This window comes from Lagenorhynchus albirostris, chromosome 5 (genome assembly GCF_949774975.1).
Source record: "Lagenorhynchus albirostris chromosome 5, mLagAlb1.1, whole genome shotgun sequence".
Taxonomy (NCBI): Eukaryota; Metazoa; Chordata; class Mammalia; order Artiodactyla; family Delphinidae; genus Lagenorhynchus; species Lagenorhynchus albirostris.
In genome coordinates this window covers 65,207,264-65,231,266 of record NC_083099.1, presented here as the reverse complement: position 1 = coordinate 65,231,266, position 24,003 = coordinate 65,207,264, and the positions used below count along the sequence as shown (strand labels likewise).

The following is a 24,003-nucleotide window of genomic DNA, read 5'->3' as shown; positions in this document are numbered from 1 at the left end:
GTTCGAGCCCTGGTCCCGGAAGATCCCACGTGCTGCGGAGCAACTAAGCCCGTGCACCACAACTACTTGAGCCTGCACTCTAGAGCCCACAAGCCACAACTACTGAAGCCCGTGAACCTAGAGCCTGTGCTCCACAACAAGAGAAGCCACCACAATGAGAAGCCTGCGCACTGCAACAAAGAGTAACCCCCACTCACCACAACTAGAGAAAGCCTGAGAGCAGCAATGAAGACCCAACACAGCCAAAAATAAATAAATTTATTTTTAAAAAATGCAACACCCACTCATGATTTAAAAAATAACTCTCAGCAAATTATAAATAGAAGGGAACTTCCTCAATCTGATAAAGGGTTTATGTAAAAAAAACAAAAAAAACAAAAAAACTGCAGCTAATATCATCCTCAGTGGTGACAGAATGAATGCTTAATGTTTCTCAAGAACAAGAGAAAGGTATCCACTCTCCCCATATCTATTCAACATTGTACTAAATCAATATAGGAAGAAAAGGAAAAATAAAGGCATATATTAGAAAGGAAAAAATAAAATTAATCATGATCCTGTACATAGAAGATCCCTGATAATCCACGACAAAAGCAACTAGAACTAATAAGTGAGTCTAGCAAGGTCCCAGAATACAAGACCAATATACAAAAACCAATTTTACTTTCATGTACTAGCAACGAACAGCTGGATATTGGAATTTATAGAAACAATGCCAATTATACTATTTAAAACACGAAATACTTAAAAATAAATATAACAAAATCTGCATAAGATATGCTGAAAATTCAATACCATTTGACCCAGAAATTCTACTTCTAGATATATACCCAAGAGAAATGAAAACATATACCAACACCAAAACATGTACATGAACATTCATATATAGCAGCAGCATTCACAATAGCCAAAAAGTGGAAACAACCCAAATACCCATCAACTGATGAATGTGCGAATAAAATAGGCTTATATCCACCATACAATGGAATATTATTCCATAATAAAAAAGGAATAAAGTACTGATATATGCTACAGTATTGAGGAACCATGAAAATATTATGTTAAGTGAAATAAGCCAGTCACAAAAGACCACAGGTTATGAGTACATTTACATGAAATGTTCTGAATATGCAAATCTATGGAGACCGAAAGTAGATTATTGTTTGCCTAGACTGGGAAGTATGAGAGATAAGATTGGATTGAGATTAAGGAATGACTGTTGATGGTTACAGGGTTTCTTTTAGGGGGAAGGAAAATATTCTAAAATTAGATTGTGGTGATGGTTGCACAACTCTGTGAATATACTAAAATATCATTGAATTCTACTCTACAGTCAGCAAATTGTATGGCATATAAATTATATCTCAATAAAACTATCTTAAAAAACACAGGAGAAAGTTTTTTTCAACATTGGGATAGGCAAAAAATTCTTAAGGATTCAGTACATATAAAGAAACTATAAAACTATTTTTTAAAAATGATAAACTGGACTCCATCAAATGTTTTAAGTTTTGCTCTTCAAAAGACAATTAAGAAAATAAAATAGTAAACCAGAGGTTAGGAGAAAATATTTATGATGCATATATCTGAAAAATGACTTGTATTTGTAATATATAAACATAACTCAATAATAAGACAAACAATCCAATTTTAAAATGAGCAAAACAGGACTTCCCTGGTAGCGAAGTTGTTAAGAATCCACCTGCCAATGTCGGGGACACGGGTTCGAGCCCTGGTCCGGGAAGATCCCACATGCCACGAAGCAACTAAGCCCCTGAGCCACAACTACTGAGCCTGCACTCTAGAGCCTGAGAGCCACAACTACTGAGCTCGTGTGCCACAACTACTGAAGCTCATGTGCCTAGAGCCCATGCTCCGTCCACAACAAGAGAAGCCACCATAGTGAGTAGCCCGCTCAACACAATGAAGAGTAGCCCCTGTTCACCGCAACTAGAGAAAGCCCCATGGGTAGCAACGAAGACATAACACAGCCAAAAATAAAAATTAATTAAAAATAAAACAAAAAAACAAGGTGAACTCTCACTTCACACACACTAATCTAGCTAAAAGTAAAAAGACTGAAAATAAGTGTTGACAAGGACATGGAGCACCTGGAACTCTCATATGCTGCCTGTGGAAATTTAAAATGGTAAAACTACTTTGGAAGAGTTTGATGGCTTCTTAAAAAGTTAAATTTTCCCTTACCATTTGGCCCATAAATTCTACTTCTAGGTATTTACTCAAGAAAAATAGCAATATATGTCCACAAAAAGAAATTGTACACAGTTTCATAACAGATTTATTCATAATAGCCAAATACTGGAAAAGTCTCAAATGGCCATCAACAAATGGCTGGATAAACAAATTGTGCTATATCCATGCAATGGAACGTTACTAAGCAATGAAAAGAAAAACTACTGATGCAATAATTAACATGAATGATTCCATGGGGTAAAACTGTCCTGAGTCTTGGCCTCCAGTACTGCTTGCTTACCTAATAAGCCTTCAGCTACTGTTCCCATGAGAATAGCAGTTCCCTTGGCAAGAAAATGCTATGCAGAAAGCCTAGTGAGTGGAATGGTCCCCAAATACCTATCAGAACCCCTAACACTGTGCTGCTGGACAGAAGCCCACTCTCCTGTTTTTTGTTTTGTTTTGCTTTAGTTTGATTGGTTTGTTTGTTTTTGAGGATGGGTCAGCATTTTAGCTAGAAACTTGGTTTTCCTTTATCAGAACTCAGGACTTAATTTTTTCTCCAGTATTATGAGCTTTACCTCTAAATAGCTTTTCACTTTATTGCTAGGTTTGATGCTTCCAAACTTATAACTGTGTATCCCTTTCATTTATAAGAATTATTGCTTTTTTGTTAATTTAATACATTGGTTTTGTTCCTTGAGTTTAGATGCCAAAAATGACATACTCTTACCAGTCAAATCTGAATAATGCTGGATTTTTTTTCCTTCGATGAGGAGAGAGTGGAGGTAGAAATGGGTGGGTGGTGATAGTTTGCTCTTAAAAATCAAGGGTTTTTTTTTTCAATTTATTTAAGTGATACTTGTTGGTTATACAAAAAATGGTGTCTTTCCTCACATATTGGAAGCACTCTTTCCGTGGACCGTGCACTGAAAGTGATTCAGGTGGGACTAACTCCAGGCACACGTTTTCCCTGACCCCACTATGAACAGCAGAGGTGGGTATGTGCGCCTTAGATCAAGGTGGGCACGTGGCCTAATCAAGATAATCACAAACTACAGAGGAGCTAGATCTATATCCATCAGAAAAGCAAACATTTCTTTAGCTCTGGGATAGAGATCTATAAGAATGACAGAATTAGAAATCTTTTTCAGTCAACTTATCTGGTCTCACAAAAGAAGCCAGGGTCTGCAGCAAGGAAAAAATTTTATCAATACGCTAAACGAAGCAGAGATAAGATAAAATGAGAGGACAGTTAGACTCATGACCACGTCAATGGAGCCCCTGGATTTAGACTCAAGAATGCTCTATCCCCCTAATTTTTGGTTACTTGACAAATAAATTCCTATTTTTGCTCACGCTGTTTGGTATTGGGTTTCTCTTACTTGTAACTGAGAGTCTTGACAATAAAAAAGTATAAGAAGGAGAAACAAGTACTGTTAAGTACTGTCAATTACACCACCAAAAGATAACTGTATTTTTTAGTATTTTTGTGGGTTTTTCTTCCACTGTTTTTCTATACATACTGTATTTATAATCATACACCACGACCTATATCCTTTTTTTGCTTAATACAATTATATAAGCATTTCTTGGGTAATTAAAAATTATTTGAAAATATCATTGATTATGGACGTAAAATATCTCATCATGCAACCATACTATAATTTTAACCATCCCTCCATTATTGAATATTTAGCTTGTTTCCAATATTTCTCCTTATGAAAAATACTGCAATAAATATCTTTGCACCTAGAGATTTTTTTTCTACATTTAGGATTATTTCCTTCACACATAATCTCAGGAATTTAATTACTGGGCAAAGTGTATGACATTTTAAATGTCCATGATAAAATGTGAAAAATTTGTTTCTAAAGAGCTGTAAAATTAATAACCTCAGCAAAATTATATAAAGATACCAAATTCATGTCTCCACATCCACATTAAATATTACCACTTAAATCAATTTATTTTTGGCCGCTCGGCTTGTGGGATCCTAGCTCCCAGCCAGGGGTCAAACCCAGGCCCCCTGCAGTGGGAGCTCAGAGTCCTAACCACTGGACCCCCAGGGAATTCCCTAAAACAATCTTTTATTGGTTGTATAGTTGAAAATGATATGGCATAACTTTGTTGTTTTAATTTGTATTTATTAGAGAGAAAATGTATGAGCGTAAATTTATAATTCATTTTTTCCATCTTGTGGCTTGTCTCTTCTTGTTCTTGTCCATGTGTTTATTGGCGACATTATGTTTTTCTTACTAATTTGTTTGACCTCCTTATAGTAAAGGTATTAACATGTAACATTTATTGCAAATTGATTGTCTTGTAATTCTGTTGAAAATAATTGCCTTATATATTTTTTTAAAAAGCACATGTTTAAAGCTTTATGCATCACATCTGTTTATCTTTTCCTCTATTGTTTCTTCTCTCATCTCAGAGAGTCTCTTTCCCCATTTAGAGACTTGATAGCCACTTTTATGTATATTTAGAGTGTTTTTAATAGTTTTGTGTTCTACTTTCAGTTGATTTAACTATCTGATCTTTTTGCAATAGTTTTCAAGCATGTATGAGGAAAAAGCGAAGAATATTCCTTTGCTCTAAATAACCAAAATGTATAAAGCTTCTTTTATCACATATTAAACTTTTTATTTTATTTTGTTTTAAATTGTATTTTATTTTTTTATACAGCAGGTTCTTACTAGTTATCTATTTTATACATGTTAGTGTATATATGTCAATCCCAATCTCCCAATTCATCATACCGCCCTCCCTCTGCCACTTTCCCCCCTCGGTGTTCTCTACATCTTTCCCCCCTCAGTGTTCTCTACATTTGTTCTCTACATCTGTGTCTCAATTTCTGCCCTGCAAACCAGTTCATCTGTACCATTTTTCTAGGTTCCACATATATGCGTTAATATACGATATTTGTTTTTCTCTTTCTGACTTACTTCACTCTGTATGATAGTCTCTAGATCCATCCACATTTCTACAAATGACCCAATTTCATTCCTTTTTATGGCTAATATTCCATTGTATATATGTACCACATCTTCTTTATCCATTCGTCTGTCAGTGGACACTTAGGTTGCTTCCATGACCTGGCTATTGTAAATAGTGCTGCAATGAACATAGGGTGCATGTGTCTTTTTGAATTATGGTTTTCTCTGGGTATATGCCCAGTAGTGGGATTGCTGGATCATATGGTAGTTCTATTTTTAGTTTTTTAAGGAACCTCCATACTGTTCTCCATAGTGGCTGTATCAGTTTACATTCCCACCAACAGTGCAAGAGGGTTCCGTTTTCTCCACACCCTCTCCAGAACTTGTTGTTTGTAGATCTTCTGATGATGCCCATTCTAACTGGTGTGAGGTGATACCACATTGTAGTTTTGATTTGCATTTCTCTAATAATCAGTGATGTTGAGCAGCTTTTCATGTGCTTCTTGGCCATCTGTATGTCTTCTTTGGAGAAATGTCTATTTAGGTCTTCTGCCCATTTTTGGATTAGGTTGTTTGTTTTTTTAATCATATATTAAACTTTTTAATCTTTCTATTCATATGCCAGCAATACTCTATTTTATTTATTTTTTTAACATCTTTATTGGAGTATAATTGCTTTACAGTGGTGTGTTAGTTTCTGCTTTATAACAAAGTGAATCAGCTATACATATACATATATCCCCATATCTCCTCCCTCTGGCTTCTCCTTCCCACCCTCCCTATCCCATCCCTCTAGGTGGTCACAAACCAATATTCTATTTTAATTGCTATAATTTTGTAATACCTTTTATCACCTGGTAAGGCTAGCTGCCCATCCCACTGATAAATCATTATTTTTGAAAATGTGTTCTTATATTGTCTCACCTGTTTGCTCTGTCAGATGACCATCACACACACACACAAAACTAACACCTCTGAAAATTCACCAGCAGCAACAGAATAGGAAAAGGGGTATAACTACAAGTTATAAACTTCAAAATGTGGCTATTGAGGAAAGAGACAAAACATTCTGACAGGTCAAAGCTCAGCTTCTGAGCCCACTGCAGCCCTCTACCCGCCACGACCGAACCCGGAAAGAAGGAGATTGGACAAATTCCTGAGACCTCTCACTAATACTCCCCAGCCTGTGGTTAAACGGACTCAAGAGGTAAGTAAGCAGCTCAAAGAAACACTCCTCACAGTGTAGACCCCAACTTCAAGATCTCGCTAGAAACAGGAAGAGCCTCAGGGAATTATCAGGAATCCAGTGGTATCTCACCATGAGAACAGGAGGCATGGCCAACAAGGTGGATTAATTCCTGGTACCAGATTTGTAACATCATTTCAGGAGAGTAAAACCTAGGTTACAAAGGCTGCATACAGCCGCAGTGGAGGTCTGCTCCTACTCTTTCTGCCCTCAGTCTCAGAAGAGTGGATGGAAAGCAAATTTTAGCTCCACCCTGTAGGTTGGAGGTGAGACATGCAAGCGTCAGGGATGGAAGAAGTCATGGAGAATTCACCATCAGTGTCTCAGAGAGAACTGAAGGTCTCAAAAGACCTGTCCATTGGGGCTTCCCTGGTGGCACAGTGGTTGGGAGTCCGCCTGCCGATGCAGGGGACATGTGTTTGTTCCCTGGTCCGAGAGGATCCCATATGCCGCAGGGCGGCTGGGCCCGTGAGCCGTGGCTGCTGGGCCTGCGCGTCCGGAGCCTGTGCTCCGCAATGGGAGAGGCCACAGCAGTGAGAGGTCCGCGTACCGCAAAAAAAAAAAAAAAAGACCTGTCCACGTTCAACACAAGCAAGCTAGAATCAGCCATGTACACTACAGAAAACAGAAAGAGAAACACAACATGCCAAAGAGAAGCTGAGAACCCAGTCTGGGAGAAAAAAATATACACCAAGCAAAAAAAAAATTTTTTAACTTCCAGTGAGTGCCTGTTCTGTGGAAGATTGTGATAAGAGCATGAATAAAATAAGATAGATCTCAAAGATAAGAGGTAAAACAACAGAACTTCCAGGACGCTGTTAAGTGAGAAGGGTGAAAGTAGGCACCCTTGTAAACAATTTTGTTGGGAATGCATTCTGTGTTCCACTATTTTATTATAATGCTGGACATTGTTTTGAATGTGTTATTCTTTATCATGTTAAGAAAACAGCATTGTATTTCTCATCCACAAAATGTTGTAATAGCAAATGGTTGAACATCTATTCAGCCTATTGCAGCTGGCATAAACAAGCTCTTTTGCAAGACCTTTCTTTTTTCTTGCATCACACTTACAAAGAACCTCAGTGCAGTCCTCAGAACTTGTCCACATAAATGATGAGTGAGACATTTCATCATATTTCCTTTTAACAACCAGACTTTCTGTCATTTAGCAAACTCAGTGACTCATTTTTCAAAGGCAAGATTTTCCACTGCTGTTATTTACAGGATTGCCACCATTAGGGCTACAGGTTGTACAAATACCCCATCGCCCAAATGTCTTTGGGTTCACTCTTTCTACAGCATAAGCTTTAGAGTCAGACAGCTCTGAGTATGAATCCTTGCTCTACAATTTACTAATTGTGGCTTTGGATCACAGCTTCACCAGTTTTCTTATCTGAAATTTGGGTCTAGGCTATTTAATGTACAGGGCGTTATAAGGATTAAATAAAAGAGTGTGTTTCAGGCAGGTACTTCAAATGATGACTTATATTATTATCATTGTTATTTTTAAAATTATTATGTGTTTGGCACGTAGTATATACTTAATAAATATTTACTGAATGGATAAATGATCTCTAGAAAGAATTCAAAGATGAAATAGGAAGTCTCTGCCCATAAGAAATTTCCAAGCTAGGAAATTAATTGCCAATAAAATAAATATAAATGAACTTGAGTTCTAGGTTTGATTTCATGGGGCCCGATGACTTAATTCTGTTACCCCATTACCAAATATTCTTCCTAACTAGACCTCAGCCTGGTACCTGGGCACAGTCATAGATTAACTCCTGACCCATTATACTCTTTGGATATAGATAGCAGAAATCAACTCAAGCTAGCTTAAGTTAAAAGAGAAAATTATACAAAAATCCAGGAACTGATGTCTCATGTGACCCATGGGCAAGTATACAACTGAATGTCAAGAAGGACTGGAACCAAACGGTGGAAAACTTTTGAGAACAAGAGTTTCTCTCTCTCTCCCTCTCTCTTTCTCCCTCTTTCAGTTTTGTTTCTCTCTGAGCCTGCTTTTTTTTCTGCACAGCTGGCCTTCTTCTATCTCTAGACTGCAGGGCAGAAGGTGGCCACCCCTGAGTCTCAAATCTGCATATTTTGCATCCATCCTAATTCATATTCCTGGAGGAACTCTGGATGGCCCAGCTTAGATCAAGCATCTGCCTTGGTCCCTTCAATGGCCTCTAGGAGAAAGGGATCAGATTGGACTATAGGGCGGCCTGAAGGGTGTGGCCATAGGGTGGCCCCATCATGAAGGGAGAAATGGAAGAACACCCAGCAGGTGTCCACTACACTCAGTACAGACTGACGCTTGACCTCTTTATAGCCCTAACTCTCACCACAAACTGAACTGCACATTAAACCTTAATCCTGGGCTTCCCCGGTGGCGCAGTGGTTGAGAATCCGCCTGTCAATGTAGGGGACACGGGTTCGAGCCCTGGTCTAGGAAGATCCCACATGCCGCAGAGCAACTGGGCCCGTGAGCCACAACTACTGAGCCTGCGCGTCTGGAGCCTGTGCTCCGCAACAAGAGAGGCCGCGACAGTGAGAGGCCCGCGCACCGCTATGAAGAGTGGCCCCCACTCGCCGCAACTAGAGAAAGCCCTCGCACAGAAACAAAGACCCAACACAGCCAAAAATAAATAAATAAATAAATTTAAAAAACAAAACAAAACAAAAAGAAACCTTAATCATTGTCCCGGAATTCCACTTACACTGATCTTGTGAAACACACATAGCAAATAAAGGGAAGTGGTCTCTGCATTTTCATTGCTTCACCTACTTTTGGGAAAATGTGGTTTTTACATAGTGAATTTCGTTCAAAATCATGTTTACTTGCTGTAAAATACCTGAGTGAAAACTGAGAAGGTCAAAGGTAAAACTCTAGTTCTTTCCAAATCTCACTAAAAACCTGTATGTTTCCAAACATTCCTAAGTAAAGCACTAAATGAATAAAATTTCTGAATTTGAAGGTAAATATTTCTGCTTTGATGCCTGTGGTGGAGTCATGCTGACTGCTTTCATCACTGCACAGCATGGGATGTATTCTCATCAGTCACTCCATGCACAGGAAGAATTAGAGGCTGGGGTTAGAATCAAGACCATACTTGGCCCCAGCCTCCCTTGGTTAAGGAGTTTTTGGCACCTCCCACGTTCTTTCTTCAACAATGGTCTGTCTCAAGATTGGACTTATTTTCTTTGACTTCCATCAACTTCAGCGTAATGTATATGCATTCTTGGGCCTCCTGCTATCCCTCAATTCCTTCCCTTTATCCTTCTTCAGGCCTATCATGGGACATCGGGCGCCTGGTACTAGCCAAACTGAACTAACTACAGTCTACCTTTCCCACTGATTACAACCAAAAACTCTAGACAAAATGCAAAAAACAAATACCTGAAGAGTCTAAACAGTAAATAACAACAGGCAGATTGAGGACTAAAGTCAAAACGTGAATAGCAACTCATAGCCTGGGTGAAATCACCTCTTGCTAACCAGACCAGGAACAGCAATTCCTGAATGACAGACGTGTAAGAGAAATCCCACTTCTTTTTTTAACATGCTTTCTTTTCTCTGTTCTCTCCCAGCTCTGCCCTGAGATCAGCCCCAAGCACTGGGCTGCATTGTCACAGAAGCAGTGGCAACACAAGCATCTAAAATTCACCCCCCGCAAAATCTTTCTCTCTGACCAGAGAAACCAGTGAAATGGACCACCACTGTTCAAATAGTGTGGGTGATCCCTGTTATTTTTTTTTTCTTTCTTTTCTCTTGCTGCTTTATCCCCAAAGACAGCCCCAGTCACACAGGACAGCACAATAGTGCAAGAAAATAAAACTCAGAGAGAACGCTAGCTTCCTGGCATTAAGAATCAAGAAAAAGGCTTCCCTTGTGGCGCAGTGGTTGAGAGTCCGCCTGCCGATGCAGGGGACACGGGTTCGTGCCCCGGTCCGGGAAGATCCCACATGCCGCGGAGCGGCTGGGCCCGTGAGCCATGGCCGCTGAGCCTGCGCGTCCGGAGCCTGTGCTCCGCAACGGGAGAGGCCGCAACAGTGAGAGGCCCGCGTACCGCAAAAAAAAAAAAAAAAAAAAAAAAAGAATCAAGAAAAGGAGGGTCCCTGAGGGCTGGAGAATATAGGGACATGCCAGAGAGGAAAGAGCTGGGAAAGGACACCTTCTAATTCTGTTCGGGACCCTACGTAAGTCCCAGACTCAACTCCCAGTGTACACATGCAGAGCAGACCCAAAGAAGCATAGCAAAAGCTTCAAGAATTAAACTACTAAAGTCCCAGACCAAACTCGGAGTGGTGCACGTGACAGATAGACCCAATAGCATAGCAAAGTCTTGAAAACTGAGTTAACACTGGAATTACCACCTTAGAAGGTAAGACACAACTTGTAGTCTGAACTTAAGCCAACCCCTGTTCCAGAGAGCTTAGAGTGTGTGTGATACTGTGTCCAGTGCTGTGAGGATCCCACCCGAGCCAGATGTGGGACTGTGAGCATGGCCAGACATTAGCTATTTGTTGAAATTTTAGAAAAAATCAATAGCAATTTTCCAGCAATGCCTCTCTGAGAAACCTGAGAAAATTCAAACATAACATTAAAAGTTTGTTGTGGACAGCTGTTGTTTTTGCATTCATCATCCATTCCCCCACTCTGGTAACTGTGTCCAGATTTTGCTTTAATGAAAATACCCCTTCTCTAGCTTAACCATAACCGATTAAGTAAATAAATATATTCCATCCTCCTGACTTCAGTGATTGGTCAGAGATGCAATGGAGCCAATGAGATGCGAGGAAATCTCATTCATCATTCACAAAATAGCGTCTTTATTGACACACGGTTTACCCCTTCATCCCTCTCTACATCCCACGTATTTCTCCAAAAATGAAAACAAAAGCCACATGATACAGGTGCTTCTACTTTTAATGCTGAACGACAGTATCTTTACTTGTAGAAAATAATGATATACAAACATTTTATAAACCAAAGCTTTATAGGCAGAAATAATAATCACCTAAGGAATAGCCATACACATATAAAAGAAAATCATTCAGAATTTAAAACTGGAAGCAAAAAACTAAGTTTTCCATTTCTACGTTTATACAGAATGGTATTAGCTCTGCTTTGGCTAAAATCTTTGAAGAGCAGCTCTCAAGCTATTGTCTCCTGAGAGGATGTTTACCACCATCAATCATCTGTAATCCACCCCCCTTTTTCTTGAGGAATATTTGACAATTAAAAATGTGTATATTTAAGGTGTACAATTTGATGATTTGATATAGTTATATGTTGTGAAATATTCACCACAATCAAGCTAATTAACGTATCTATCACCTCAGACAGTTACCTGTTCTTTTTTCCTTTTCTTTCTTTCTTTATAATTCTTAAAGAACACGAGTAGATTCAGGAAGCCCAGGTCTTCCCAGACCCTGTTGGTGCTCAAAGAAAGAATGGTTTCCAAATTCCTTCATGGGTTTTGCATTGAAGGCTCAAACTACTTCCTTGAGGGAAAACTCTTTGAGTGTTCTAGAAAGCACAGTCATCCCGAACCTCAGTGGAAAAGATTCAAGCTGTCCAGTGGAACAAAGATTGGGTGTTTAAAATCAAGGAGTTCCTAAAATGAAACTGTTTTCTTAGATAGGGATTAGTTATATGGAGAGACTGAAATGGAGTTAACTCTGGGTAGATATGAGGTTCCAGTGCTTGCTCTTCATGAGACATTTATCAAGGACCTACAAGGGGACTTGGGATGAAGGAAGCACAGTCCTTTCTAGGCAGTTGTCCCTGGTCTGTGGGAGGATGTTTCACAGACCTAGGACTCTTATCCAGGGTAACATGTAGAGGGACACAGGTGTGAGGAAGGCTTGCAGGAAAGAGACATCACATCAGAGAAGCTTCCTGACCAGGTGGACTTGAGAAACAAGGAAGATGTCAACATATGGAGATGGAGTCGACTTGCTGGGCCAGAGAGAAGAGCATGAGGAAAGACACAGAGAAGAGGAAGTACGGAGTAGTACAGGAGCTGCTGAGTAGTCCATTTGGAAAGGGACGTAGTCATAGAACCACCTTCTCCGAGGGAGCACTACTGGGGAAAGGTTTAATGCATGGTGAAGGCCAGTCCAAAGGCCCTCAGGCAAGCTGGGTGAGAGACCCCTACCAATACCCTCCAAAAGGCCATACACTCCTTAAAACGGGCACTGTATACTGGAAAAGGCCCACGGCCCTGGGTTGGATCTCTAACTCTGCCGCTAAATGCCTGTGTGACTTTAGGCATTCACTTAACTCTCTCATCCTCAGGACCCCAAGTGTAAAAAGAGGAGAATAGTATCTTTCCTGTGTACTTCACAAGATTGGCATGAACATAAGGAAAAACAGTGGGCACAGAGTAGCACTGTCAAATATTTTCTTGTAGTTCGTTATCTTGTCACGTTTTGAAACTCCCCAGTAGATGTTACCATCCTTCTAGTATTACCACTACATGATAGATTTTTGAGGCCAAGGGATGTGTCTTCTTCAGGACTGTCTGGGAATACGGTATATGATTTTTTGAAAAGGTACTTGATGAATGAATGAATGAATAATGTTCAGAGTCCTCCAACTAGTTAATAAAGTCAGTCTCCTAACTACACTGAAGACCTGTGGACTGTTCTTTGACTCCAGGCTGCTTGGCCCAGTTGAGGCTCTGAGTTAGTGGTGCTCATTCAATGTCATGGTAGAGAAGGAAGCCTGTGAAGGTGGAGTCATGGACATTATCTGCATAGACCCCATTGTTCTCTCCATCCCCATACACCTGGAGCCAGACCTGGTCACCCTTCTCCAGATAGAGGAGCACAGAGCCAGAGGCCTGGTCCACGTTCTTGTCCTGGAACTGGTCATAGGTGAAGAGCACGGCCTTGTCCTTCTTGTAGAGGCTGACCTTCACATCCTTCAAGTAAACTGTGATGTGGTAGGAGAAGTAGTACAGCCCGGGAATGTTGCAGTAGAATTTGCCAGTGGTACCATCATAGTGGCTTTGCTGATTGTAGAAGATCTTGGTAAAGCGAATGGGAACGTTGGGAATGGTGACCCGGGTCTCCAGTCCCACACTGAATGCTGAGCGGTATACATAGGCACTTTCTCCAGGTTCTCCTTTTCTGCCTGGGATTCCTGGAAAGCCTCGGGGACCTTCAACCCCAGTCACTCCAGTTTCACCGGTGTCGCCCTTAGGACCAGCAAAACCTAGAGAACGAGAAGACCTTAGTGACCACAAAAACAGAACTCCCGTTTAGGTTGGTTCCAGCCTAAATCACTGTCCCTGTGGCCCCCTACCTACAAACTGCTTGACTGACAGAGCAAGGAACCAATGAGAGCTCCCAAAGGGGACAGCTGTCACTTCCCCCTCCACATCCCCTGCCCCACAGCAGGCTCCCATAAATTCATCTCCAACCTTATCTCCTATACATCTCCATCACTGATGCTCCACCCTGCCAACACTTTATGTGCCAGCTACACATCTGCTTTTCTCTGCCCTCCGTCTAGGCTGCCCTCCCTCCTTTATTCTGTCCACACATCCTTCAAGGCCTCGCTCAAGCCCCACCTCCTCCTGAAAGCTTTCATTGTTAACCCAGGTCTGCATTGAGGGCATTTTCTCTCTGTTCCACTGTTTAGGCACTTGTCCACATTCACGTCAGCACATTTGGAGTAGACTCTCTTGTAGTAACCTCTAACAGTCCTGTGCACCAGAGCAAGAGTTCTCCAAGAGAAGGACTGTGGCCCGCAGGAGGTACCAGGAAGTATGGTTGAATGCCACTAGATGGAACGGGAATTAAGGGAAAATTAAGGGAAACAGGAATATGAGCAGACTGGGAATAGGGATGGATGAGGGCGGGGATGGAAAGAGGATGCAGAAGGTGGTGTGGGTAGAGCAGAGTCAAGGGTACTTGGTTTTAAAGGTACCACGTGTGTTTACCTTTGAAAGGCCAATCCAAAATCCACTTCATGTTGCTTATGGGTCACATTAAAAAGCTTTGTTTCTTCCCTGTGTGTAGACCTTAAGTTAATAACTATTGCCCTCCTATAGTGCTAGAAGCCCTCTTCTACCCAGGAGAAGTCTGTAACAGAGGAGACTAAAGACCTTATTCTTACCTGGATCTCCTTTCTCACCCTTCTCGCCAGGGGTGCCATCTCTGCCATCACGGCCTGGAGTCCCGTTGTGGCCAGGATGCCCCGGGATGCCTGCCATCCAACCTGCGCAGGCCCCCTTGGGGATGGGAAGGACTTCAGGAGCTTCAATGTTTTCCTGGCCATGACTGGGCAGGGCTAGTAGCAGTAGAACAGCTCCCAGAAGCAGCATCCTGAGTCCTGGAACCCAGACCTGTGCTGTCAGACACAGAAGAGTGGACCCCACATGGCTCACCCAGTCAGGACCCAAGCAGGACTCTGGCCAGTTCCGCAGAGTCTGCCTCTGAGACCTGCTCTCTCAGTACTCACCTCTTCCAGGGAGACTCAGATTCTGACTCTTTCAGCCCACCTTGATTTCTCTCTGCCCTGAAATTTGCAGTATTTAGCATTATTCTTTGTGTGTGTGATCTCCTTTCTTCCACCATCGGTGATGGTGAGACAACACTCCTCCAATTCCTCATATCTGAGCACAGTACGAGGCACAGGGAAGGCTCCAAGAGTCAACTCGTCATGAGCCTATCCCTTGAATTGTCCAAGAATGATGATTCAGATCATCCCATTCAACTCTAACCAACTTCCCTCTCTCCGGCTCCTTCTTTTTCTTCTCTACTTCCCTTTTCCTCATTTTCTATGTCTGTTCCTCCTCCTTTCTTTCCCATTCTCTTTCTTCCTCTCCCCATTCCCTGGGCCACATGTTAGACCATTTGGTATATTATGTACGTGCACACACATGTGCTCACATATGCACATATACACATGTACACCCATACACACACATGCACAATGCACACGCGCACACACACACACACAGCCTTAGTCAGACAACCAGCGACACACTGTCGCATGAGAATATCCACTGACCGCTGCCTGGGCCACACTTAGCTGCACCTCGTCACCTGCCTGATCCCCACGCAGCCTTCAGGACACAGTGGGCTGTCCTCTCTTTTAGGAAGTCTTCCCGGTCCTCCTTCCCCAATCTGGTCTGCCGTTCCTCCTCTGTGCTCCCCCAGTGCCCTCGCTTATCTAGCATTGGCACATCTTGCACCATATACTATAATTCCTGACTTGCTTACCCATTTCAGCCATTAAACTACAAGCACCATGGGGCAAAGTCTAACCCACCACCAGCACAGAGTAGGGACTAAATAAATAGTTCTGTAGGAAAAAAAAAAAAAAAAAAGAGCAAGAGAGCCAGAGAGAAGGGAAGGAGGAAGGAAAAGAGAAAGAAAGGGGGAACGAGGGAAAGAGGATGGAGTACATTTAGAACATATATTCTGGGTACCCTAACAAAAAGCTCAAGGGACACAGATGGCCAAGGTGCCTCCAAACCATTAGAAGGAGTGAAAAGTCAGGTCTCTAGAGTTCTCTGGTTCCTCCTCCTCTTTTAAAAATAAATGTGCTCCCTGTCTCAGAACTGGCCCTCCATATCCCCTCCCAGAAGACAGTCCTTTACATGCACAGGGGCTCTGGTCCCCATCCATCCCTGCCTGTTATTAGGTGATCTTAGCCCCCCACCTCTGATTGCCAGGGTGTTAGTCTTCCCATCCCTCTCTCACCAGGGAGTGGAGAGAAAGCACCACAGAGGGGAACAGGGCATAGGATCCTGGATCACAGGCATCACTAAGACCCTCTGTGGAGTTTGAAAGGTAGCTAATCCCAAGAACTTGATTCTAAATAAAACATGGTCCATATGTATTTTTTTACCCTAAACACTCAATATTTTTCATCAGTTTGCTTGTCTCATAGATTTCACGAAGCCTCCAGAATTGAGTTTGGCTTCAGGAGGCGTTTCCTCTATGAAGGATGGAGAAAAGACCCTGATGAGAAATCTTACCCCAAAGACATGCATGGTGTCTGGAATCCCACCTCTATGGCCCATTGCCTGGGGCTCTATAATGCCCCCTCCATGTGACACAACCCACTCATCTTTCATATGTATATGTGAAACATCATATATATATGATAAGTTTATATATGTTATACATAAACTTATATATATATGTTTACTGTATATATATATATATATATGCTCATCTTTCATACACACACACGTGTGTATTCATTAAAAATAGTAAGAGAGGGAATTCCCTGGCAGTCCAGTGGTTAACGGACTCTGAGCTTCCACTGCAGGGGGCACGGGTTCAATCCCTGGTCGCGGAATCCCACAAGCCATGAGGCACAGCCAAGAAAGGAAAATAGTAAGATAAAAAAAAAAAAAAATAGTAAGATAAATACTTTGAAAACTACAGAAAACAAAACAACCCCCACTCCCAAGAATCCATCTGTTTATTTTTAAACATGGTGGAAATAATACTTTACATAGAAATTTTATTCCCCAATTTTTGCCTTGCAATTTTCTAATTTTTATAATCGTCATTTTAAATGTGTGTGTGCGCTAGTCCATCAAGTGGATATAGCCAAGATATATGTCAACGTTCCCATTTTACTGAACTTTGAACATATTTTCATTTTAAAACATTTTAAATCTGTAACAAACATCCTTAGGCACATAGTTTATCCTCAAATTATTGTTCTGCTATGACATATTCCCAGAAGTAAAATTTCTGGACCAAAAGGTATGAACATTTTTAAGGCTTATGATGGATATTCCCAAATTACAGTTTGTCATGCTGTTCCCCGGTAATACGTCAGTGTGTACATAGAGAGCCTATCTTAGCTACCCTCACCAGCTTTGGATATAACGATTACAAACATTTTTGTTGTTCTTAGTTTAGTGAGCATGATGATCATTAGTGAGTTGTACATTTTATTAAAGGCCTATTTCCTAATTTAATTTCCTCATTTTTGATATCTCTGTTAAGTGTTCTTTATCAGTTAATTTATTAGGGACACAATGTGCTTTTTGAATTAATTTGTGTGAGTTCTTTATGCCAACACTTTGTCATATGTGCTATGACTATTAACTCTAGTGTAAAGATTATTCTTTTGTCTTGCTTATCCTGAGTTTTAGGTGACAGAAGTTTTAGTTTTTATATAGCCAACTCTGTTGGGTTTTTTTTTTTTTTTTTGCTTCTGAGTGTTAAACGGTCCTTCTCCATACTAGAGTTTGGTGAGTACTTTATTTTCTTCTATTGTTTGGTGTATTTTAAATTTTACTCTTTAATCCATCTCTGATATTTTGTGTTGGTGTAAACTGTGATCTAAGATACTCAAATGATTTCTTCCTATTTGAAAACTGTTTAAAAGACATTTAATTAAATTAACCTTTTTTATCTCTGTTGGTCTGATGCATCAGTTATCAAATATCAAGTTCTAATATCATCTTAAGCAGGGTGAGAATTGAGAATGAGACCAGCAGACAGAGAGGAGGAGAGACAGGCAAGACAACTGAGACAGGTGCCGATAGGGATAGATGCTGCCCCCTGGTGGTCATGAGTCCCTAGTCAAGGTTTTCTTTTACCATTAACATGTACCTTTGTCCCCCTCTACTGGAATTGGAGGTCTCAAGGGGTGTTCTCAATAACAGCCGGAAATAAAATGAAAATGAGAGATCGTTTAAGCTTGGCTTTTCCCAAAATGAGAAGAAAGAGGGGAGTTAGACGAGAAGCCAAGGAGAAAAGACCAGCCAAGCCCCTTTTGTGTTTAAGGAGAATACTTGTTCTGAGGTTTTTAAGGCTTTATATGTCATCCAAACTTCCCACAATTTGTCATCTCCATCCTTTTCCTCTATGGGGTTAGCAGTAAAACTCCTAAGAAGACCACCGAGAGGCTCTGTGCTTGCTTCTTCCAGAAATGAGGAGGGCTATGCTCTTTTCCACAGGGAAACAGAAGGAGAGAATCCAGAATAAAGAACCAGGGAAGGCAGCTACAGAGGGCCCCAAAGAAGAAGGGTGACTGGGGGCTTCCTCCAAACCATTAGAAGGAGTGAAAAGTCAGGTCTCTAGAGTCCTCTGGCTCCTCCTCCTCTTTTAAAAATCAAGATTCTATTTTCCTAGGCTTCCTTGGTGGTGCAGTGGTAAAGAATCCACCTGCCAATGCAGGGGACACGGGTTCGAGCCCTGGTCCGGGAAGATACCACATGCCGCAGAGCAATTAAGCCCATGCACCACAACTACAGAGCCTGAGCTCTGGAGCCTGTGCTCCACAACAAGAGAAGCCACCACAACGAGAAGCCCGCGCACCACAACGAAGAGTAGCCCCCGCTGGCCCCAACTAGAGATAGCCCGTGTGCAGCAATGAAGACCCAACACAGCCAAAAATAAATAAAATAAAATAAAAAATAAATAAATTTGAAAAAAAAAAGATTCTATTTTCCCAGCCCAAGGGAAGGCATTCTGTGCTCAACACTACAGTGTTATGGACAGATCTCTCCATTCATAGGGGCAACCAATCTGGGTTCCATGACAGTAACATGGGGCGACAGTAATGGAAGGAGGGATTGGGGGCAGATGGGCACACAATCCTAGGATGTTTCTGATGCTAAGAAGCGATTCTGATTGAAGAAGAAGGTTGTCGTCTAACCAAGTTCTGGATGGAAAAATTAGCAATTGATAATAATTGAAGGTCAGTGCAGAGATGCCGAAATTTCAAACAATTTATTCCAAAATTATCTGTGCTCTCTGTTTAGATATAGCAATTTTTACATTTTGATTTTGAAAGACCTCTCTTTCTAAAGGGGAAAACATTATTAAATAAAACTGTAATCTAGAACTATATTCTAAGATTCAATCGTGCCTACAAAGAAATCATTTACATGGGTCATGAAGCTAATCCCAAGTACCACCTATAATTCCTTGTCTTTGTAGAATGCCTTTTGTAAAGTCCTCACCTCACTTAATATCCCACCTAATTCTCAGATTTTTGAGGGACAGGTTGAGGTAGAATACAGAGCACAGGTTCTATGACCTCAGTGGTTGGGTGAAAATAATTTGTTCTTCCTTGTAACATGTTTCAGTCATATGTCTGTTGGAGGATTAAAAGGCACAATCCACGTAAAATAATACTTCAAACAGTGCCAGGCATGTGTCAGCGCTCAATAAATGTCATCTATTGTATGAATGTACCCATTCTAGAGATGAGAAAAGTGGGTTTCAGGGTGGTTAAGTGACTCGTCCAAGATCCCAGAGCTAAATGTAGAGGAGCTGGAAATCAAATTCTGGTTTTCTGAAACCCAGCAATGGTCCCTGAGGCATATCCCAAGAAAGGAAAACAGCATCAAGGTCACACATCTGCCTTTTAATATTCCACTCCATAGGATGGGGGATAGAAGAGAAAATAATGTGAAGGAACCTCCAGACTATGATGCAGTGACCTGGCTTCTAGTCTGGGCTCCACCAGTGACTTACTGGGTGACTTACCCGTCCCCACCCACTTTCCAGACCTCATGCTCTTTGCAGGCAAAGGTGATTATTTCTTTTTTTTAACTTTTTTTTTTTTCTTGGCGGCACCATGTGCAGCTTGCGGGATCTTAGTTCCCCGACCAGGGATCGAACCCATCCATGCCCCCTTGCAGTGGAAGCTCAGAGTCCTAACCACTGGACCACTGGGGAATTCCCCAAAGGCGATTATTAATGAATTTATTCTTAGCTTATTTCATAATATTGTTGTGAGAACCAGTAGACTAAAATTATGAAGAAGTATTTTAAAAACTTATAAAGTGTTCCACACATATAAGTGAAGAGAAGCAAGCAAATATTTATGGACGACTCGCTGTGGATCCCCACTGTACACTCACCACCCCGTTAATCTCATTTAACCTCCACAGCTCCTGGGGGTTAGGACTCAGTTCCCACACGAGAAATCCGAGGACCAAAGAGGTTTAGTAATTTCTGCTCAAGGATCACAGGTAAAAGAGTGCAGAGGTGAAATTTGAAATCCAAAACCTGAGTTCTTTCTATCGTACTAACTTTCATGGTGCACTGTGTACAGGCATGGCTCTCCTTGCTTTCAAAATAATGCAAGGGGATGACCATGATGATCTCTGGATCCTAAAAGGCCATATTACAATCTCTCATTTTCATTTGTTAAGTGTATGAGAAATTCCACTTTGACCTGCTGGAATGCCAGTAACAACAGCAGAATCTTGTGAAATGCAAGGATGGGGTCTCCTCTGGGACAGGCAGGAGACAGAGTGGGATGGGGGAAAGAGGTCACCAGACCCGGTGCCAATTCCTCCAGCAGGAAAGGACATTAAAGCATAGATCACATAGTTCCAGAGAGCTGAAAGATACCCCAGAAATCATCTCACCCCTGCCCTGCTTTTACAAATGGGAGGCTAAGGGGGAGGAAAGGGATGCATTTATTGCATCCTCATAGAAACCAGCTCCCACACTAGGAACTTTTACACACTACTTATGCTATTTGTTATTTATTTTAATCTTTACAAGAACTCCATGAAGCAAAGAAAATAACCCCCACTGTAGAGATGGGGAAACTGAGAGATTAAGGAGAACATCCGTGAGAGATTCCCATCACATTACACTGCCTCGAAAAAGGCTTCTCAGGCTCACCTTCATAATCTGCTAAATGAGATCACGAGGAACATGAGAACACTTTGAAATTGGTAAGGGTTCTTTGCAGTATAAATTGCATAAGGCAGTTTCAGACTGTATTTTGTTTAATCCTTCTCATAGCCCTGCTTTTGACTCCACTCTCTAGAAGAATCTGAGACTCAAAGAGACCAAGATGCTGGCTTAAGATCATGCAACTCTTGGGTTGAATTCCATGAAATTGCCATTTTTAAAGGTCGAAAATGGTAGAATATTGGCAGTTTCACATGGTGCAACCTAATGATAAATGGCAGAACCAGGAATCAGCTAGGCTCTGCCTGGCTCCCAGGAGGATGACATGAAAGCTTTTATTCAGCATCCTTGTGCCCAACACACACACACACACACACACACACACACACACACACACACACACACATTTTGGCATCAGTCTCTCTCCACTTGAAGGAGTTCCTGACTGAAAGCTTCTAGTCTCCAAAGCTTCTACCTCCTGACCTCAGCAAAGTGTCTGGGGCCACAGGTCCCCAGCTTGACAAGGAGTAGGACGGAAGTCTGTCCCCACAGCCACCTTTGAAAGGACAAGAAGCAAGTCCTGTGGCCCTCTTTACAACTCCTCAGGAATGGAAGGAGGGAGGCAACAAGGACAGACAATTAAGCTGCAGGCTCCCTTTCCACTGCTCAGCTTCAGGAACAAAGCTGACACCCTCACGCTCCTTTGGACATACTCTGTCAGCGTCAAGGCCTCCCTGTTTCCAACCTTGTCAGGAGGAGGTGGCCTTACCCCCAACGGCAGGAGTCACCAGGAGTGAGGTAACTGCACCCCTCGTAAGGCTTGATCTGAAAACCAGAACCTCCCCAGACCAGGGACCTGCATCCTCAGAGAAGGGCTGGCCTGATCTCTAAAATCCCTCCCACTCAGGTCTCTGCATCAATGGCTGGAAACAACCAGGAGGCCGCACGTGCAGTGCTCACTGGGGCAAGCAGGATTGGGCTTGACCAAGACCAGGTAGATCCAGTTGTTTCTGTCAGAAGATGTCTGCTAAAACTAAGATTTTTCATAAGCTGCCAGTATATGCCAGGCCCCTTGCTCACTTTACCTCATTTGCACTTCTCAATCATCCTGTGAGATATCCCCACAGCGGGGTAGATATTCCCATATTTACAGATACCCCCAAATCTACACATACTGACCACGCCTCACCCATCTTTGTACATCACGGACACTACCCAGTGTCTGGCCCGTGGAATCTGCTCAATAAATATTGCTGAGTAGAATCCAGCGTTGGAGTTGGATTCCAAACTCAGGCTGAGATGGGAGCTCAGGCTTTCCCCAGGCTGCCTCTTCACGTGCTTCTTTCTCCGCCCTACCTGGTCAAGCTAAGTGATTTGTCCCCTTCTCCTCTTATCTAATTGGACTTTATCACTGGACCATCCCTCCAACTTCACTGACCCCAAACTTCTCTTTGGTTAGGCATCTAACCACAGAGTGAATTGGGCAAAATTCAGGATGGTCCCAGGCATTTTGACCAGAAGGAACAGTCCCTTTTCTCTTGGAGCCGTGGGAGAATCGAGGAAGAATCCCGAGGCCTGTCTGCATCCGTCAGTGCTACCCTGGCCAGGGTTTCGCCTGTATCCCTCCCTACCCTGCTAACAGGACAGTGTGGGCACACCCCAGTCAGGGGCTCCACGGCAGGGCAGCCACTTCCCCTCCAGCCTAGAACTTGAATCAGTTGTCCTTACCCTCAGGTGTGGAATCAGAGCCACAGACTTCGGTCAGGATGGAAGTGAGGAGGAGATGGCCCAGTCTCAGCAGCCTGGTACTCATGGGGGCAGGTGGTCCCCACCTCACAGTTGTCCTTTCCTATTGGCCAGCATGGTGAGGCCCAGAGACCAATCGGCAGGCATGCGCCCCTGGCAACTGCCTCAGGTCCACCCTGGGGAACCTGGTGCAACCAGCTTGGGCTTGGGAAGCCAAGTGGAGCTTCAGTCACCACAGTCTTGTCTCCAGACTTTGGCTCTTATTTTTGCCTCTTACAACGGCGACGGGGCCAAGGGTCAAGACCAGAAGCAGGAAAACAAGGTATTTCCTTATGTAAAATGAATTGCCCTGTGGTCCAGGAGACCTCCGTCTTCCCGGAGATTTGCCCTAATAAATCCGGGGCACCAATTACCACCATCACCTCCTGCTCACAATGCATGATAGGGAACTGCAGTATAACAAGGAATATAACACATCCTCTGTTCTCTGGCCTGAACCAGATCGGGGAAAGACTTTGCATGCCAATTTTGAGAACTGAGGTGAGGGGACGTTTCTGGGCTGGTGTAGGGCAGATTAAGACGATTAAAGGCCCTGAATCCCAAATGATTTTGAAGTCCCCACCTGTATGTGATTCAAATTCAGTATATCAGAAAACATATTAACTAGGAGAGAATACCATCTTTCAAGGATTTTGTGGTTTCAAAATTCTGGATAAGTTTTTGAAAACTAACTTTTCATGCGTGTGTGAGTCCCCATTTTGCCAGCACCTTAAACGTGTGCCTGTTCCACCTACTGGTGACCACTGCTCCGGGCTAGGAGTGGCCTGGAGCGGCTGTAACCCACAGAGGTGTTCCTAGAAGCCTTAGGCTAAAAGTGGCAATGCTCATCACCTTGGACTCTTTCTTGGCAAACCCACGTTTTGTTTTTGAAGGACAGGATCGGGGCCAGTTCCTGCTAGCCACAAATTCTGATGCGTTAAATCATGACCCCAGCAAGGGCTCAGGATCCCAGCAATAACTTCTGCAAGACATACAGAAACAGAATGTTCTCAGGCAGAGCCTGGGCAAGTATCTACCTGGCCCTAAATACCACCTCTCCTGGCCACAAAAAACCTAAAAGCCCACCAGCAAAGTAAAGTAAAAATCTGATCTAAGGTTTAACCTCTTACTAATATGCAAATATTTCTAGAGAAGTTACTTTAGGCCTTTGAGATTGGAGTCATGAGT

The 24,003-nt window shown here is 42.3% G+C and overlaps 1 protein-coding gene across 3 annotated transcripts; it reads right to left on the bottom strand.

Moving 5' to 3' along the window:
* Positions 1–11,185: 11,185 nt before the first annotated feature.
* On the bottom strand, positions 11,186–22,868 carry ADIPOQ (adiponectin, C1Q and collagen domain containing). Of its 3 annotated transcripts, none has more exons than XM_060149265.1 (3): positions 22,759–22,868; positions 14,513–14,728; positions 11,186–13,606 (listed from the first exon to the last, which is right to left on the bottom strand). In XM_060149265.1, exons 1-3 carry the CDS (start codon positions 22,841–22,843, stop codon positions 13,086–13,088), a joined length of 822 nt encoding a protein of 273 aa, XP_060005248.1. In that variant the 5' UTR covers positions 22,844–22,868; the 3' UTR covers positions 11,186–13,085. The 3 variants fall into 3 exon arrangements, with proteins under 3 accessions (XP_060005248.1, XP_060005249.1, XP_060005250.1); XM_060149266.1 differs by having other exon boundaries at positions 14,513–14,746; positions 22,759–22,790; XM_060149267.1 differs by having other exon boundaries at positions 14,513–14,741; positions 22,759–22,784.
* Between the last annotated feature and the right edge of the window lie 1,135 nt (positions 22,869–24,003).

What these genes read in the sequence shown, in the direction of transcription:
- ADIPOQ (XM_060149265.1), bottom strand. Translation starts at nt 22,843, where the DNA reads ATGAGTACCAGGCTGCTGAGACTGGGCCATCTCCTCCTCACTTCCATC. An exon ending in CTCTGATTCCACACCTGAGG is followed by an intron (nt 14,729 to 22,758) that starts GTAAGGACAACT and finishes TCTGGGTTCCAG; the next exon opens with GACTCAGGATGCTGCTTCTG. An exon ending in GGGTGAGAAAGGAGATCCAG is followed by an intron (nt 13,607 to 14,512) that starts GTAAGAATAAGG and finishes CTCGTTCTCTAG; the next exon opens with GTTTTGCTGGTCCTAAGGGC.